The sequence below is a fragment of the Ciconia boyciana genome, chromosome 10 (assembly GCF_034638445.1).
Source record: "Ciconia boyciana chromosome 10, ASM3463844v1, whole genome shotgun sequence".
Lineage (NCBI taxonomy): Eukaryota > Metazoa > Chordata > Aves > Ciconiiformes > Ciconiidae > Ciconia > Ciconia boyciana.
Genome location: NC_132943.1, coordinates 32,498,626 through 32,514,968, shown reverse-complemented (window position 1 = coordinate 32,514,968; position 16,343 = coordinate 32,498,626). Strand labels below are relative to the sequence as shown.

At 46.9% G+C, this 16,343-nt stretch overlaps 1 protein-coding gene across 1 annotated transcript in view; it reads left to right on the top strand.

Moving 5' to 3' along the window:
- PLCL1 (phospholipase C like 1 (inactive)) overlaps window positions 1-15,161 on the top strand; it is a 209,762-nt gene extending 194,601 nt beyond the window's left edge. The window contains exon 6 of the mRNA XM_072874373.1: window positions 13,740-15,161. Within this exon, the coding sequence (XP_072730474.1) occupies window positions 13,740-13,922 (183 nt within the window). The 3' untranslated portion in view covers window positions 13,923-15,161. The remainder of the gene's footprint in view (window positions 1-13,739) is intronic.
- Window positions 15,162-16,343: the final 1,182 nt, after the last annotated feature.

Sequence of the window (16,343 nt, the reverse complement as noted above, 5' to 3'; positions counted from 1 at the left end):
GGATTGCTTGGGTGTAAAAACTGGGTCACTGTCATCTCCCATCCTTTGGAGGAGGGGACAGTGAAGGCAGGAACTGCAAGTGGCATAGGAACTTCAGCAACTTCTGCCACCGTCCCCTCCCCTGCAACGGTGACATTTTCATCTGAGACATGGATATCAAAGACTGCCGTACCCGGCGGTGGAGTTAATTAACACAGCCTGCAAGACATGGAAGTTGGGAATCTTGTTTGTGCCAATCTGACAACGTGACCTCATTCAGAGGAATTAAAAGGGCTGTAAGGAAAGTATAAGTTTCAGCAGAAATTCACACATTTCTTGCTTTTATCTGTCAATGACTGTACTAACAAAGAAAGAAAGAAAATGAGCAGCTGCCTCTGTGAGGCATTAAAGATTGCATTATAACCCAAGCCGAGCCGCCAGCCCTGCCAGACGCAGCTCAAGCAGCGAGGCAGTGTGCTGGAGGGGTGGGAGCCTTTCCCCCGGCTCCTTTCGCGCCATGGGGTGGCACTGGGCTTGTGCCCCAGGCGGTGCTCCTGCCCCGACGCCTGGCACTGGTGAGGGGCTTGGAGAGACCTTTTCCTTCCCGGCTTGGCAGCGTCCCGCGGTGCCTTGCCTGGATGATTATTCACGACACCAAAGACCTCGGTGGTCTTTTCCTTTGCTCCCTTAATGTTCACTGTTGATGTTGTTTCAGGGTGGTCAGTTAAGCAGTGTGGTATTTCTCATGTGCCGAGACACGCAAAATGGGTGGTTTTTCTTGGACTCGGGGACTGACTGTTGCTTAGAAAACTCCAGTTACCTCTTTATGCAACTTGGAGGAGTCCTGATGTCCCTTAAATAATATATGAGAAGAGAGATTCAGTTGCATGGTTATTTATTATTGAAAAGACACGTTACATTTTTAAATAATTTCAGTTGTATTTTAATGTCCATTATTTAGCAAATTCACCTTACAACCCACAACTGGCTTTTGCTGTGCTCATCTTGTCCCTCCCCAGCTAGCACACGTTGCTGCTCCTGGCCCACGTAGAGATGACACTGATGGTGCCTGCCGGGGTGTTTTGTCTTCCTCGTGTTTTAAACTGTCGAATGCCGTTGTGAATCAGCATTGAGTGTCCTGGGAAAGATCTGGCGGAGCTGTGGTTGCTTCAGGGCTAACAAAATGCGGGTAGAGAAAACTCCCTTTGTTTTCCTCCAAACATGGAGCTCATGGGTGTCAGCTCAGCGCCCTGCCTGAGTCAGGGTAACCCACAGCCTGTGGGAGGATTTTTACCCAAAGCAGTTTGTTCCTACACTGTTAAATTCCCCGGTTCATTTAGACATGGGTCTTTGTGCCTGCCACTGGGGAGCTTCTCCTTTCGGCAGCCTGTGTGCGCATTGCCATCGTACAAGGGAGCGTGTGTCTGAGCAAAGGGCTCCGATTCTAGGTGGCCCGTGGCAGGACAGAGCAAGAGGGAATTGCTACCTTTGTGGTATATTTTGAGCTCATTACAGCTACTGTCAGTGGATCACATACAGTTTCCCAGTGCTTCTAAATGATGGGAAGTTGGCTGCCCCTTTTGTTATGTGAATTACATGCCAGCATCTACAAACCCCGCTCCCTGTGGGGGAACGGGTGTCTAATTGAAGCTGATTCCCTGGGGGAGCTCGGGAGGTGATGAAAGCTGCCGGTTGCTCCATCGAAACTTCCTCCTCTCCCATTGCTGAGGTGGTGGCTGGGTTTTCCCTGGCACTGTCAGTGGCCTTGGTCAAATCCAGTAATGTACTTTATAACCAAGTGATACCTGGCCCTTGTGCTTTGCTGAAGCTAGGGGCTAGCATGTCTCTGTATGAATGCCAGGTCCTCCCCCTTTCCCTCCTGCGCATAGATAGGAATCCTCTCTCACGTGTTGGGATGTGCGTAATACCATTGCTAGCCAGGACCTTTGACGACTTCTGCACTTGCGTGAGTACAGGAGTCGAGCTGAACTCTGAATCCAGCAGGCAGCGGTTTGCTGGCATGACCTTCCCCGTTTCGTTGTGCCGGTCCAGCTCCCATTACTGCCTCCTGACATGGAAAAGAGAAAATGTTCATCCACACCGCTAACATATTCCGAGGGCTGCGGTTAAAGAAATGAAACGCTGTTTAACTCAATGGCGGTATCGATTCATTTATGTAGTCTGGAGCCACCAGCAGTAGAGGGCTGCGGAGTAAAGACTTCTGTGTTAACATATATGATTATTGGCAATATGGATCCGCAGGGAGGGCTTGGACAGTTAGTTGAAAGCCACAAACTGCATTAAGTGGAAGTTGTTGGTGTTTGGTGACACCAGGCATTTGCTTTGCAGTTATTCTTCCCCAGGAACCCTGGTAGATCCCATAAGCCCTAAATGTGGCAGGCATTCCCAAAAACTTGCACAGGAACTAGGGAAATCAGAGGCCCAAGTGCTTGCAGGTGGAAGTAAGCTTTACTGTATGAACAATGGATTGGGAAACTGCGATCTTGTGTGTTGTATCCTTGACAGCTACAGTCGTCTTTTACCTGGGTCAGATGAAATCAAGTGCAAGGCGACGAACCCTGCAGGAGCTAAAGAACCCTTTCTTATGGGTCATTTCCCCAGGTACAGGTGGGAACCATTTGGGGAGAAAAGCTGAGACAAAACCAGCCATTCTGTTGCTGTGGCAGCTGCTGTTTATTTTTAGATCACAAAAAGAAAAAGATGGCATTGCTTATGCCAGATAGGTTGTGTACGTGAGAGAGCATACTAAAAAGACACAACAGTCAGACTTAGAGGAGTAAGTTAAAAAGGCCCATATAGTAGGTTTTTTTCTCCAGCATCCTGTGTGTTACGGATCAGACGTAGGTCCCGTATTGGCAGGAGGAGCCTTACTGATATGCTGTGGTCGCTCTGAATTGGCAGAGCAGGGAGTGACGATAATTGCAGCTCAGTGCTCTGCGTGTTCTCACTCGGCATCGCCTGGGCTCCCGCTCTGTCGTGCCAGGGACCTGGCGATGCTGGCGTACCTAGCAGCGGGGAGGAGGTAAGCCACGTGAACGCACTGAAGAGCACCTGAAAAATTTTTTACATTTTCAAGCAGTGACAAAGGTAGTGGGAGTTGCACGGCTCAGCCTGAGGGGCCTAATTTAGCAGTCTGGGATGAACGGACTGAGCCTGGAGGCAGCTGGAAGCACCGGGAGAAGGACTGTTTCCTTCAGAGGGTGGCTCAGTGGTCTGAAGCTGGGTGGTCTAAATTCATCCTCTCCAACCCTCACCAGTAACTGTGGAGGTATTACTACAGCCCCCTGTATCAGGCTTAAAAATTGAGTTCAATTTTGCCAAAAAGCCTCTTATTTTCTGTGGCATGGCATCATAATGGGTTGGAAATTATGCTTGTTCAGTTTCCCTCACTGGCATTTTGGGCCAATGAATGTGTAAATGAATACTACAGTCCCCATCCTGCACCGCTTGTTTTTGTGCTTGGCTCACTCGGTTTGCTTTGTGTCTCCATTCCCATCCTTCACGGAGAGTTCTCACGTCCAGCCATGCCTCTTTCTGACCCCTCCCGACTTTCTCCTCCCCTCCCAGCCGCTTCGTTTCGGTAGCTCTCTGCCTGCTGGGTCAGCGTGCTGCTTACAAAAATAACCGTGCCCGCTCCTGCGTGTGCTTGGTTTCACGTCTGTGCTGCAAGGGCCAGGCTGGGATTCTCCCAAGGGAACCAAGCCCTGCTAGCGCGGGCCCACGGCTGCTGTGCCCACAGGAGCCTCTTTGGCTTCTGGCTGGGGGAACGTGAGCAGAGCACGCGGCTCATCTCTGCTTTTACCGAGCTCACTGGCCGGTCTCACCAGCAAACCTGCCTTTGGCTGCAGGGGACCAGAATGACAGGGCTGGTCCCTGGACAGGGAACGTCCCGCTGACGGGGACGAGGTGGATCAGAGCATTTGCTTAGGGATCTTCTAAAAACCTGTTCCCTCCTAGCAGTTAAACAGTGCTTTGTGTTATTTTTTCCTTTCTTCACTTAAGCTTTCATGTGATTTGGAGTTTTCAGTCTCAGCTTAAAGCTTTCTGCTTTAGCATAACATTGTTTGTGGTCTGTGCTGCTCGTGAACAGGTTAGAAGCTGGGCGCCCACAGCACCTCGCATGAAAGGAGGAGAGCAGCCGAACCAGAGGGATGTCGTGTCCCCTCCGGGGGAGCGCCAACGGGGAGCTCGGGTGCCTTCGGCAGATTCCTGGGCCCCAGTCGACTGGTGATGTTTGCCAGCTGCCACCAGAGCAGGAGGATCTGCAAACCATATAGTTGCTAAGAAATTAGTGTTTGTGCCCGGTGGTCACTCAGAGATAAGGAGAGCGTAAGGAGCTGTGCACAGGAACAAGCACTTGCATGAGTATGCTCCGTTACCTGTCCAGAAGCACTGCGCTCTGACTGGTGTAATTTCATTTCATCTTAATTAGATTATTTCAGTTAGCATTAAGCACAGCTGCAGGTATTTTTTTTAGCTGTTGTCCTAAGCAGTAGTCTAAGGACAGCAGTGAGTGTTCGTGCTATGTCTCCTGTAACACTCCCCCCCCCCCAAAAAAAAAAAAAAAAAACCAACCCCAAACCAGCACAGGTGCCTGTTGTCTTCAGTCAAAACAGAGTCACCTTGGAGGTGGTCAGTAAACCCATTCCAGGTTCTGATGAACTTAATGGACGTTTTGCTGTCAACGCTTGCGATGGAAGGACATGATTTTGATGTGAACTGCGTGGCTTGCAGCCTGGGTGTCTAGGAGTCAGTGTGGAGGGCATGGGGGAGCAGGGAGGTAGGGGGGGTGCCAGCTATTCCCAGCCAAGTGTTTTGTTCAGGGGTTGCTTTGCACAGGTGTTTTGTTAGTTGCAAAATATATCTTTTCCTGCAGCTGGTTCTTTTACTCAGAAAAATGAAATGCAAGAAAATTCTGTGCTTTCTGCTTCGTTTTTCTTCCCCTTGTTTTGTTTTTCTGGGACTCTCTGGACTTTACTGGAGTTACCAGCTTGTGCTGGTACCTGTGCGGAATTGGGTTTTGTGACCAAAGGAGGACTAAGAAATAAATGCCTGGACATAGAGCTTTGTTTTCCATCTCATGGCTGTGTATCAAAAATAAATAGTGCCCCAATTTCTTCAATGATGTGGGGTTTTCTTAGTATTGATTGTGCACTCCTGGGCTCCCAGCCAACCCTTTGATTTCAAACTTATCACCAGAAAAAAGGCAGGCTCCTAGCATGGAGGGGTTGACAGCGAGAGTCTATACGTTTGTGGCTATGCTTGCAAACTGTCTGCTAGATGCAGTGCCCGAGAGACACACAAGCAGCTGAACTGCTCAGCACATGGCTAGCATCAAATTAATGCTATTATTTCTGAAAGCAAATTCCTGCTGCAATACAGTTACAGACAGTCGATGTTCACATTCATTGCTTCTGACAGCCTGATATAAGGTAATTTAATTTAAACACTCAGATGAGAGAGAAGCAAGAGGCATTTTTTTAAAAAATGAAAATAAAAGCCCACTTTTTATACATAAAATGACTGCTTGAAGGAATAGATTAGTAGCCACATGGTGCGATTGATTTGCAAGATCCCATGGATTTCAGTGGAGAGCTCTGTTTAAAGATCAATAGAGAACACTACAGAATGAGTGCTTTTGCCACTTAGGCATTCAAGCAAATGCTTGACGTTAATTCCTTCTCAGACTTTGGTCTAGGGCCAGTAGGGTTTGGGAGGGCACTTGACTGTGTTTCAGAGAGAAAGCTGGCCACGTATGTCCTTTGCCTTTAGCTCATTAGGCAAATCCTGTAAGAGAATTACAAATACAGACCCTCTTTCCTAAGTTGCCATGGCTGCACAAGGCAGCAATATACTTGCACTGGCAAGGCCACCAGCCAGAATCAGAAGTTTTTCTAAGTATTTGCTTTTCGGCTAATTGCATGACTGTTCTTGAGGTTCTCCTTGTGTGACAGAGGTGTTCTGTTCATTTCCACCTCCCAGGCTGTCCTCAAGGTTTGCATTTGGCTGTGTCCCACGATTTGGGAATATACAAGTGATGGGCTGGCAGTTTTGTAATAAACGGGGGAGCCTTCCCCAGTGCGATGCCAAGGAGGCCGTCTCTTGGTATCCAGCACAGCCATTTAGATTTTAACTGCACCTTTCCAACAGCTGGAAAAGAAGGCAAAAAATGCCATGGGTGTTTTTCAAGGAGGTGCCACACCAGCAGAGGCAGCGGGCATTCCCTCTTCCCAACCTCTCACATCACTGTCTTGTGCTGTGGGATTGTGGTCTGTGCCATGAACTGTGCCATGAACCATCACTAGCCTCCTAGAAAACCAGGCAGGCTAATGCAGAACACCTCTGTAGATCCCTGTTTAATCATCCTCTCCAATGCAGGCCTCTGGGGTGAGACCCAAATGTCAAATGGAATCAGTTAAAGAGTTTTGGGGTTGCATGGGACAGCCTAATAATGAACAACTGGCAGATTGGTCTAGTTTGGGAGTTTAAATGTAAGTAGTTAAAATCAGATGGAACTGGTTTTCAGGTAACCTGGATATTGTTCTTAACACACCACATTTACAATTTTAGCATCAGGCTCCATCCCTGGGTCAGAGTACCCATCTGCAGTCACAAAACCATTGAGTGTGTTAACAGGGTAGTCCAGCCCGTGGCCATGATGAGTAATCACACTAGAGCCACGAGTGAGGTTAAGATTTGATCTGTATTACAAGTTAGGGCCATTCTGAATCCTACTTTACTTTGTTATTTATTTATTCTATTTATTATCACTTATTTATCAATTTTTATTAACCTCTTCTGTGTTCCTTTGCTATGGTATCTGAACACCTACTGTGGTTGCAGAGATCCGTGCCTCGAAGAGGACTGGACTAATATACTGGAACCTGCTGGGTGCTCAGGGCAAGCCAGGGCCGAATGGGCTCTGTGGAGGGGCAGTAATCCAGATTCCTGCCTGCTTTCCCTTGAACTGCTGAGAGCCGCTTCTGCTTTTGTACTGGAGCTTCTGGCCAGATTGCTTTGGAGTTGCTATGTGAATTTTACCAACCACCTGGAGTAATGCTGGGGTTGTTCTCTCGCTCTTACAACTGACAGCACAGGAAAAGAGACCGTGATTTTTTTAAAATGGTATGTGCAGAGATGGTTACCCCTTAGCTCTTCACCCAGCACTTGTCCTTAAGTTAGGTGCTGGCTGGGATGCATCGCCTTAGGGCTGGGGGTCTTGGCAAGTTGGTGAGTGCCCTCGAGGCTGCCGGTGTTGCTTGCAGGTGTGGTTTCATTTCCGAGACTTGCGCAGATATCGGGTGCGAACAGGAATTTTTTTCCCTGCGTAAGTAGTAAAACAGTTGGGAAATACAGTGCAGCCAAGGCCAGTTGTGCACTCCCAGTGTTTTTCCTGGGTTTTTCCTGAGTTTCGTTCTGCCCTCTGAACCTGCTCAGCCCCTGTGTAACAGCAGACAGGCAGGAAAACCTGGAGCCAGCATCCATATGGCTGGTTCATGAAGTGAATGGCAAAAGGATGAAGTAAGGAGTAGTCTGGGATAGATACAGAAATACTAGGAGATTGTTCCTGTTAACTATTCCTCCTCCTCCTCTCTATTGTCTTCCTCATCCTTGCTGTCCTAGGTGTCCCAGCTGCTGGCTACGATTTGAGCAGATCAGCCCTAGAGCTTCTGACCTTGTTGCTCGGCACAACCTTTGATTCCATTTTAATGCTCATGTAAAAACTCACGTTCACCTTGTTTTTATCACGCAGACTTGTGTCAAAGCTGCACACAACAATCTATTCCACAATGGTTTCTCTTTCCTGCTCTTGCTTACAGAGATTTAACACTTCATATAACGATGACTGCCTTTCCCTGGGTGGATATTTTCTTTTTCATGCATCTCAGATCTGTTCCCCACGTGATGTAATTGTCCTTCTTGCAAATTTTTGCTAGACCCTGCTTTGGGAAATGGGAGGGAAGGTCTCTGGCTGTCAGTAACACGCTGATACACCAAAATGAGACACTCAGTTTGACGTCTGAAATTACTAGCAAATACTGAGAAACGTGGTGACTCAGGCCCCAGTGAGGACTCAGCCGGATTGCCCGATTTACTCGGTGGCAAAGCTGGTGCTGGCTTCAGACAGGTAGAAACAGGCTTTTGCATTTGGTTCAGAATTGGGTATGTAGGAAGCTACCCCCAAACCCCAGATCTTAAATGATACACCAGTGGCACAAGGAGTGCCATTTAAGTGCCGTCTTTTATATTAATAGCCTTTTCATTTCCCTGGCAGGAAGTTAATTTCTCCTATGCAAGGGTTTAAAATAAATTGGCAAGTAACGTTTGGCCCCTGCTTTTCCTGTGGGGTAACTCATTTTTGCAATCCTTTATTTTTCAGTGTGCGAGAAGTGATTATACGCTTTGTGTACGGTAATTTTTCATGCCAACGTGTGCACTATGGTCTCTATCACAGAGCATAAAGCAAAGCTCTTGACAAACAATATGCAGTAATAATGAAAAGGGTGGGCTTTTAAAGTCTGCATTGATACAGAAATAGTCTGTATGTTTTCGGAGTACCCTGTTCTGAAATGTGGTTGTATCATAATCAAATCGATATCAATTGTTCCCACATTTAACTTTGAAGGAGGCTTGGAAAAATATCTGCTTTTTGTAATAAGTTTAACATAGCAGTCTAATAATTTCATTAATGATTTCCTCAGGATTACATTTTCAAAGCCATGCGCAATCATTTAATTGTGTGCCTCCTTATTAATATTAAACACAATTAAAGTCCCACTATGACACTTTGAAAATGCACCCCTTGCGGTCAGTGCCACCTCCGCACAGAGTGTCTGCACATCGCAGCAGCTCTCCAGCATTTCTGCTTTCTGAGTCCCTGGGCACTGGCTGTGGGTGCCGTTACCTTACCCGGGTTACCTCTGAAATGTGGAGCGATGCGATGCTTGCGGTTGTTCTATTTGGCTGCGTCTGGCTTTCTCAGCCAACCACTGGCGGCCTCTGGAGATTTTACTTGGTGATTAAATAATAATGTAAGAGCTTGTTTCTTTGAGAAAAAGTTAAAAAATAACAGCAATATCATGAGCGTGATGCGGCATGGGCGGTAAGACCTCAGTTATTCATTGTTTGTTTACTCAGCCCTCGAGGAGCGGAGAGGAAAGCTCCCATAATGTGCTGTCAGAGAACGTGTCTGCCAGGAAATAAGCGACCGTCTACTTTAGCAAGCAGCAGATCACAAAATGGCCTTCGCAGCCACTCTTTCAGCCTCCCGGAACACACGGCCAGTTTTGAACGCCGGGAAGGCCCTGTTGCTCAACACGGGATTTTCCCCTTCCCGGGTAGTAAAGCAGAGGCGTCTGTGTGGGGCAGCCTGTTGGTGCAGTTCAGTCTGCACAGGCTGGGCGGTGGCCTTCAGGGTCCTCCTGCAGCCCCTGGTGCTGGTCGGGCAGGTGCCAACACGGGGGCTGCCGTCCTGCCCGTGCGGTAGCCGGTGTCCCCAGGACGGGTGGGTACCCAGAGCCAGTGGTGTGTCGTGACCTGCACGTCGCAGGGTGTTTCCCAGAAAGCACAGGAATAGAAATAGTAATTATTTATTAATCTACATACCCATGCCCAGATATTCATATTTATGTAGAAATATACATGCAACATATTTTAAAAAAACCAACTTTGTGGAGTCGAACACAAAATGGTGCCACTTACCTAACCCACCTCCTCCTTGCATTTCCCCAGGCTCAGAGTCTGGGTTGTTGTTGGATATAATGAGCTGTCGTCTTGACTCATAAAAACTTAGGAGTTTGATTTGGCAAAAAAATTAAATAATAAAAAACAACCTACAGAATTCGCCCCATCTGTGGCCATTGCCAGTGTCTGTCTAGAACTACTCATGCATCTTAAAGCCTTTCATGGGTTGTCACTGGAACTGAGCAATTTTTAAAGCCATGTCAGATTATCCCTGTTTTCTAAGTAGTATTAGCCTGTCAAAGTAAAGGCTTATAATCTTACACTTGCTTGCCAAGCTGCATTATTTGTTCTGTAACGTTAATCTGTGCTGAGGCTCCGCAGTTAGTTGTAGTTAGGTGTATGAAACCTGACATTTAATGTTCCCTAACTCTAAATAAAAATGGGCCCCTTGATCAGTTTTTCAAGTAGAACACTCAATCAATCTCTTCGGGCTTAATTTAGTGGCCTGCCAAATGCTGAGTGTAACCTTTCTCACAAGTATTTATTTTCAGAAACGCTGATGATATCAATAGCAGAAGGGAGATAGATGGATAGATGCCGAAGTGAACTGTCGTGATCTCTCTTTGCCTGGAAGAGAGAAGCTTTGTTTGTAAGGGCAAAGAGGGTTGTTCTGTGCACAGAGATGATCACAATGATTTATGAACCTTGTTTCAATGCAATGATACTTTTAAAGTTTACTCCACCTTCTATCCAGTATTTAGTTCGTTAAGGTGTTGACACAATTTTGCTGACATTTTTCCGGAGTGGATTATGCTCACAGCCCGTTCTGCAAAGCAAACAGATGGCTTTTCAAACAGAGCATGCCCACAGATTATTTTTTTTTATGGTGTCTCTAGAATTATGACAGCTCTGTCAGAGGGGGCTGGTTTGTCATTAATTTTCTTGTGACAGATGATTTAAAATCATTTTTGCTCCTTCAGCTTGCTCAAATGAACCAGCTGTTTAAAGATAAAAAATACAAGGAGACTAAGACATAAATCAATTGGTCTGCACATGAATGGAATTGCACTATTTTGATAAGTCCATTTCTGTTTTTAGATCGCTGTAAAATAAGAATGTCTTCAAAATATTGGAAGTATGTTCAGGAGGAGTGTTTTTCTTCTTGGAACCCGAAGACATGTCGTGCATTGCCGCAGATGAAACCTGTAATCTGAATTGCCTGGTTACTTAAATGTGAAATTGGAATATGCATAAGGGAGAGCGGGTGGCTCAGCACCCTCACACGGGGTGTGAAGTCCCTTGGCTTCTGGGGACTTTCAGATACGAGTCTTGGCAGGGTGGACTCAGGCTGTCATCCTCCAAGCGGGGGTGTATCAAATTCCAAGTAGCTTCCCTTAAATGAGTGTCTCAAGAGAGTCCTTCATGCAAAGACACAGTTTGTGGGCCACCCTGAGAAGTATTTCCATGCTTTGCCCTCGCTCTGAGAAGGAAGACGACATGAAGAAGGTGACATAAGCTGAGCTGAAGCTCTTTGTGTCAGCTTATGGAGCTGTATCCATCTCATGCTGCTGCGTGACGAGAAATCCTCCTCCTCCTCCTCTGTGCATGGTGTGGGTGATTGTTCCTGCTACCTGGGGAGACGCTGGCCATGCCACAGCAGAGGACAAGCTCCTAGAAGTCTTTCCCCAGACACCCCAACGAAGGGGATGCCAAGTGCTTCAGAGTACTGGGCCTTCATCGTCAGCATTTTACCTCCCTGTTGCACTGGCTTTCCTAGGTTTTGGGCTTAGTTGTTCTTGGTGCTGAGGGCATGTCTATTTTGAGTTGTTTCTTGTGCTAAGGGGATTTTTTCTGTTCTTGTGCATGAATACATAGCATCAGGTTTTGACTTAGAGAGGTTAAGGCTGCAAAGCATCATCATGCTGATTTTGTCTGCGCGTTGGTGCAGCCTTTGGTGTCTTCAGTCCCGTGTGCACAATAAGAAAAAGCAGCAGCCCCACTGCAGCTGGGTCTACTTCATTCTAAAAACAAATGATTTAAAACTGCATTTGTGTAGCAAAGAATCTGCCACCCTTCTACCAACCTGCTGTTGGATCTCTTTGCCTATGCTGCGGTGTGTTGTCCCTGTTGCAACAATCCCGGCACAATTCCTGTGCCGTTTTGCAGACAGGGAGGGAGACCGGGGCGTGCCGGGTGCTGGAGGCAGCTAGGGAGCTTCTGGGTTCCTGCCTACCGCCTTTAACCATAAGCTCAACCTCTGTCCTAAAAGCAAGATCACAGCTATGTGAAATACGTGCTGCGTAAATTATTCTTGTTTTGTTTTTTCAAACCGTGTCTGCTCACTGGATCCCAAGCTATTTGTCTGTGTATTCCCATAACTGTCATGCTGCCGAGATACAAATCTCTTCAAAAGAGCTTCATACCAAATAGCGCAGAGCCGCTCACGCAGTCCCAGTGCTTTTTGTTACTCTCGCACTGAGTTGGATTCCCAGCATCTGGGTAGCGATTTGCATTGTTCAGCAGGGACAAGTTCCTGCCACCAGGAGATGAGGCAATCACGTTCTCGGGCGGGGGCTGCCATCCCTGGCTGATGCGGTTTCCCACGTGGTGTTTACCAGTGCAGCGGGACTTGCAAGCCACCATTGTTTCTTCGTTGTGAATATTGTTTACGGGGGCTCAGGCGGTGCAAGTCCAGTGCCAGGCGCTGGCGAAAAGGGAACTGTGCTTGTTGGTGTGGGGTAAATCCTTCCTCTCAGCTCCGGAGGAAAGGGAGAGCAGCGAGATGCTCCCACTGCTGGACGGTGTCGTGCTGTGACTCGTCCAACACATCTGGTGTGTTTTGAAAACCGGAGGAGGGTCGGTGATCAGTCGCCCCAGGTCCTGCTGTAATATCTGCTGTCTCCTCTGAGACCCCGCGCAGCATCTGTCGTTCGCGAGAGGTCAGGTTAGGCTGCAGGGACGCGAGTGTGACATTTCGGTCAGCGGAGGTATTCCTTCTGAATATGTGTATAACCAGCTGCAGCGGGTGGTGTACTTTAAGCTGTACTTCGTGTGACATTAGGAGAAGAGCAGCTCAAGTTCTTAGTGATACTGAATTTTAATAACCAGATGCATCTCCTGGCTTTTATTTATTTGTGTCCTCTAGCACCAGAATCTTGTTGCTTCACGGCACTTGACATATCAATATTGCATAAATATTCATTTTGGCATTTCTGAACACCAACTCCTTAATACGAGTTTCATGTAACACATTTTTCCTGATGGTTACAAATTGGATTGACATCCTGTTAGTCACCTCACCTTTGCACGCTCTGAGAAGACACAGAAGCAGGCTTTTGCTCATGAAGTCTCTCATTCCCGTTTGTCCGCTCAAAGGTCCCAAACAACATGGTTCAGATGGATTCAGTGTGGCACCACAGGGTGCTGTGCTTCTGGCAAGGGCGCAGTTTGGCCTGCCTCTGCTAAAGGAGGGCCCGAGGCGGGGGAGCAAATGCAGGTGCAAGGAGGGGTGGGTAACCAGGGTCTCAGAGCTCAGAGGGGACCTCCAGCTGGGGACTTGCCCTCATTGCCACGTGGGGTCTGATGCCAGGGGTGTTCCTGCGAGGACGTAGCAGTGGCACGGGGAAGGGGGTACCGTGTGCCGTCGCTGCCCCATCCCTGGCAGGTCCTCGCTGTTGACTGTGGAAGAGGAAATGCTTTCCCCCGTGGGGCTGGGCTCTGGGGAGTGATGGGCTCCTCAGGGCCAGGTCCCAAATTACCTCCCAGGGGGTGACCTGGAAGGGGGTGGGAGTCTGGTGCCTGTGCCTCTCACCCTGCCCGCTGTGCTGGCTGCTGCCTTCCCCACCAAGCCAGGTGCCAGGCTGCAAAAGGGGCTTCAGTCCCTTCCCCAGGGGCTGGCATTCACAGGGGGCAGAGGGGATTTGAGACGGGACCTGGATTCTGTTCCAGGCACTGCACAATATGGCAGAGGCACGAGAGCAGTATTGCCGTTCTGGGTCCCGAGCGATGTGTGCGATCCCTGACTCTCTCCTGCATGTTTGTCTGTGCATCCTCAGGGCCAAGGAGATCTCCTGAAGAACGCCAAGAACGAAGCCCTGGAGAACATGAAGCAGATCCAGCTGGCGTGCCTATCGTGCGGACTGAGCAAAACTGGAAGTGGGCACGCGGATGCCAAGTCAAAACGGTGCCTGGAGGCAATACAGGAGAAGGATGCTGGAGATGAGAACGGGAGGCTGTGAGGGGAGGCAGAGCTGTCGCATTTGTCACAGATTTCAATAACTCTAAACTATTTTTTTAAAGCATTTAAAAATTCACACAGGAATGCCCTCTACAGGGCGTTGGTAGTATTAAAATCCTCACAATGTCAGTATTTTAATGCAGTTAATTTATCTAAGTTAAACTCTGGTAGTGAGATTTCTAATGAAGCCGAGCTGTCTGTATGCAAGTGCGCGTGTGTGCGCACATGCAAATCCGGTAGACGCCCTTTCATGCATTACATTAGCCGTTTGCTAATTTATTCCTTTGTCATCTTTGAATAGGCCTGTTCATTCTGAAGATCAAAACAAATAGAGAGTACTTGTATCAGTTTTGTGCTTTATTTTACTCTCCAGCTTTTATCATTTAACTTATAGGTTACGTTACTGTTACGCTGTTTAAACAAACAAACAAAATACAACAAATGTCACCGACAGCTGCTTTTGTGAGGGCAAAACCAGTGGTTTGCTGCAGATCCTGAACGTGATTTTTAATGAACAATTCAAACCAAGTAAATGAGATATTAAATGGTCAGAGTTGCTGGATAGATTATGATTAGATTTGAGGTGTACATTTTACTGAATTTTAGCAAACTGCTTTTCGGGATACACCCAGATAGCACGTACTAACGCAAGAACTAGCTGATTTATTTCATCCCAGTAAATCATTGCTACCTTGTAGATCTGCAGGACAGCTACAGTCTTTGCTGATAGGCATTAACTTGTGTAGTAATGAACATAGCTAGTCAGCCCCGTAGTTACGAGGAGAGCTGTGAATATCCTTCGGTGATCATGAACTCTGAAGGTGAGCTTCAGGCCGTTCTGAAGCACCCAGTGGTGCCAGTATTGGAAGGAAGGTTTTACAGATTTCACAAACTGTGAGCTTTACTGCAAGAGGTGTGAGAGGGCAGATCTTGCTTGCCACCTTCTGTTTAGATGTTGCATGAAGCAAGCAGGATCTGGCCTTACGGTGTTGTGGTTAAGAATCGTGCTGTGCTAGAAATTTGAAGCAAGGCTGCAGAACTGCTACAGATGTAGTGTAGAGAAATAGCTTGGGGAAAAACAGGGTACCAGCATTTTTGCGCAGCAGTTACAATTATCCTGACACGTGTCATATGTTTAGGGTAGTTCTGAGAATTGGATGCCTCTCTGTTCTGCTGTAGAAAGGAGACGGAGAATGTCATGAAGCAATGTATCCTCGTCCCTCCCAGTGTCCAGCTCATGTATGCTCACAACATTCATTTCAATCGTTTAAGTACTGTGCTTGAGTGTAGTATTTGTGTTACCTTTAACAGGACTAATTGTTTTATGGTTCTAAAAAAGACTATATTTATTTAAAGCATTGCTTTTATTTTGAAAAGCTACTTTTTAAATTAATTTGATTAACAAATATGCTACTTTTCTGAACTTAACAAAAAGTAATTGCTGAAAGTTTGACCATTGGAGAATCTTATATAGCTATTGTGTTAAGTTATTTTTGACCTCTTAATAACACTATTATGTTCATGTTGCACATTACTGAGAGAGTAAAGCTATGAAACAACTTTGACCCATGTTTTTAAAGTGATTTAACACAGAAGGTAATCAGTGAGACTTGCATAAAGGTGGGTTAGAGTGGGTAAGTTGCTTGAGAGAAGGTCCTGCTCTAATAGGAACTGTATTATTGCAAAGGTTATAACTTGGATGCTTTAAATACCATTCCAGTAAAACTTGCCATACTTGTTCAGATGAAGCCTTAAATCCTCGGTTTATTTCTCCATTAGGTTATGAGTGTGCATTCAGCCTTCACTGAGGTCTGGAGAGGGGTGTATTTTGTCTTTCAGGCAAGGCATAAAGCCCGGATCAATGGTGTAAGTGTGCACATTCACATTTTGCCCTCCTGGGTTACCTTCCTGATTTCATCTTGGGTTGTGTTTCTATGAAAAACAGCACTTGGCCTTCAGTATTTACAGTTAGGGAGGATGGAAATTGTTAACCTAGCACCACCAATTGTGAAGGATCAGCCTTCGGAAAGCATCTCTCTCGGCAGGGAGAGGCTGCTTCAGGAAGGGTGAGTGGCTTGCCTCTTGGTGCTTCATTTAAACCTAGAAATAGCTTGATTTTCTCAATTTGAAAGCCTATCCTAATGTCTGTGCAGGAACTGCTGGCAAAATACCTTCTAGTCCTCCCTCCTTCTCTGATGTTATAAACAAATGAACATAAAATTACATAGAGAAGGGCTTGCTTTCTGTGCTCACATGGAAAGGGGTGCCACATAGCTCTTGTTCTATATGTATTTGCAGAACCAGAAGACAGTGCCTGGATGGAAATCCCATAGCATGCACGCCCATGCCTTTCATACCCTGTTTGGCATTCACGTTGTGTCCTGTGCCAAGGTCATGCTGCGTGGCTTTCTGTATCAAAATA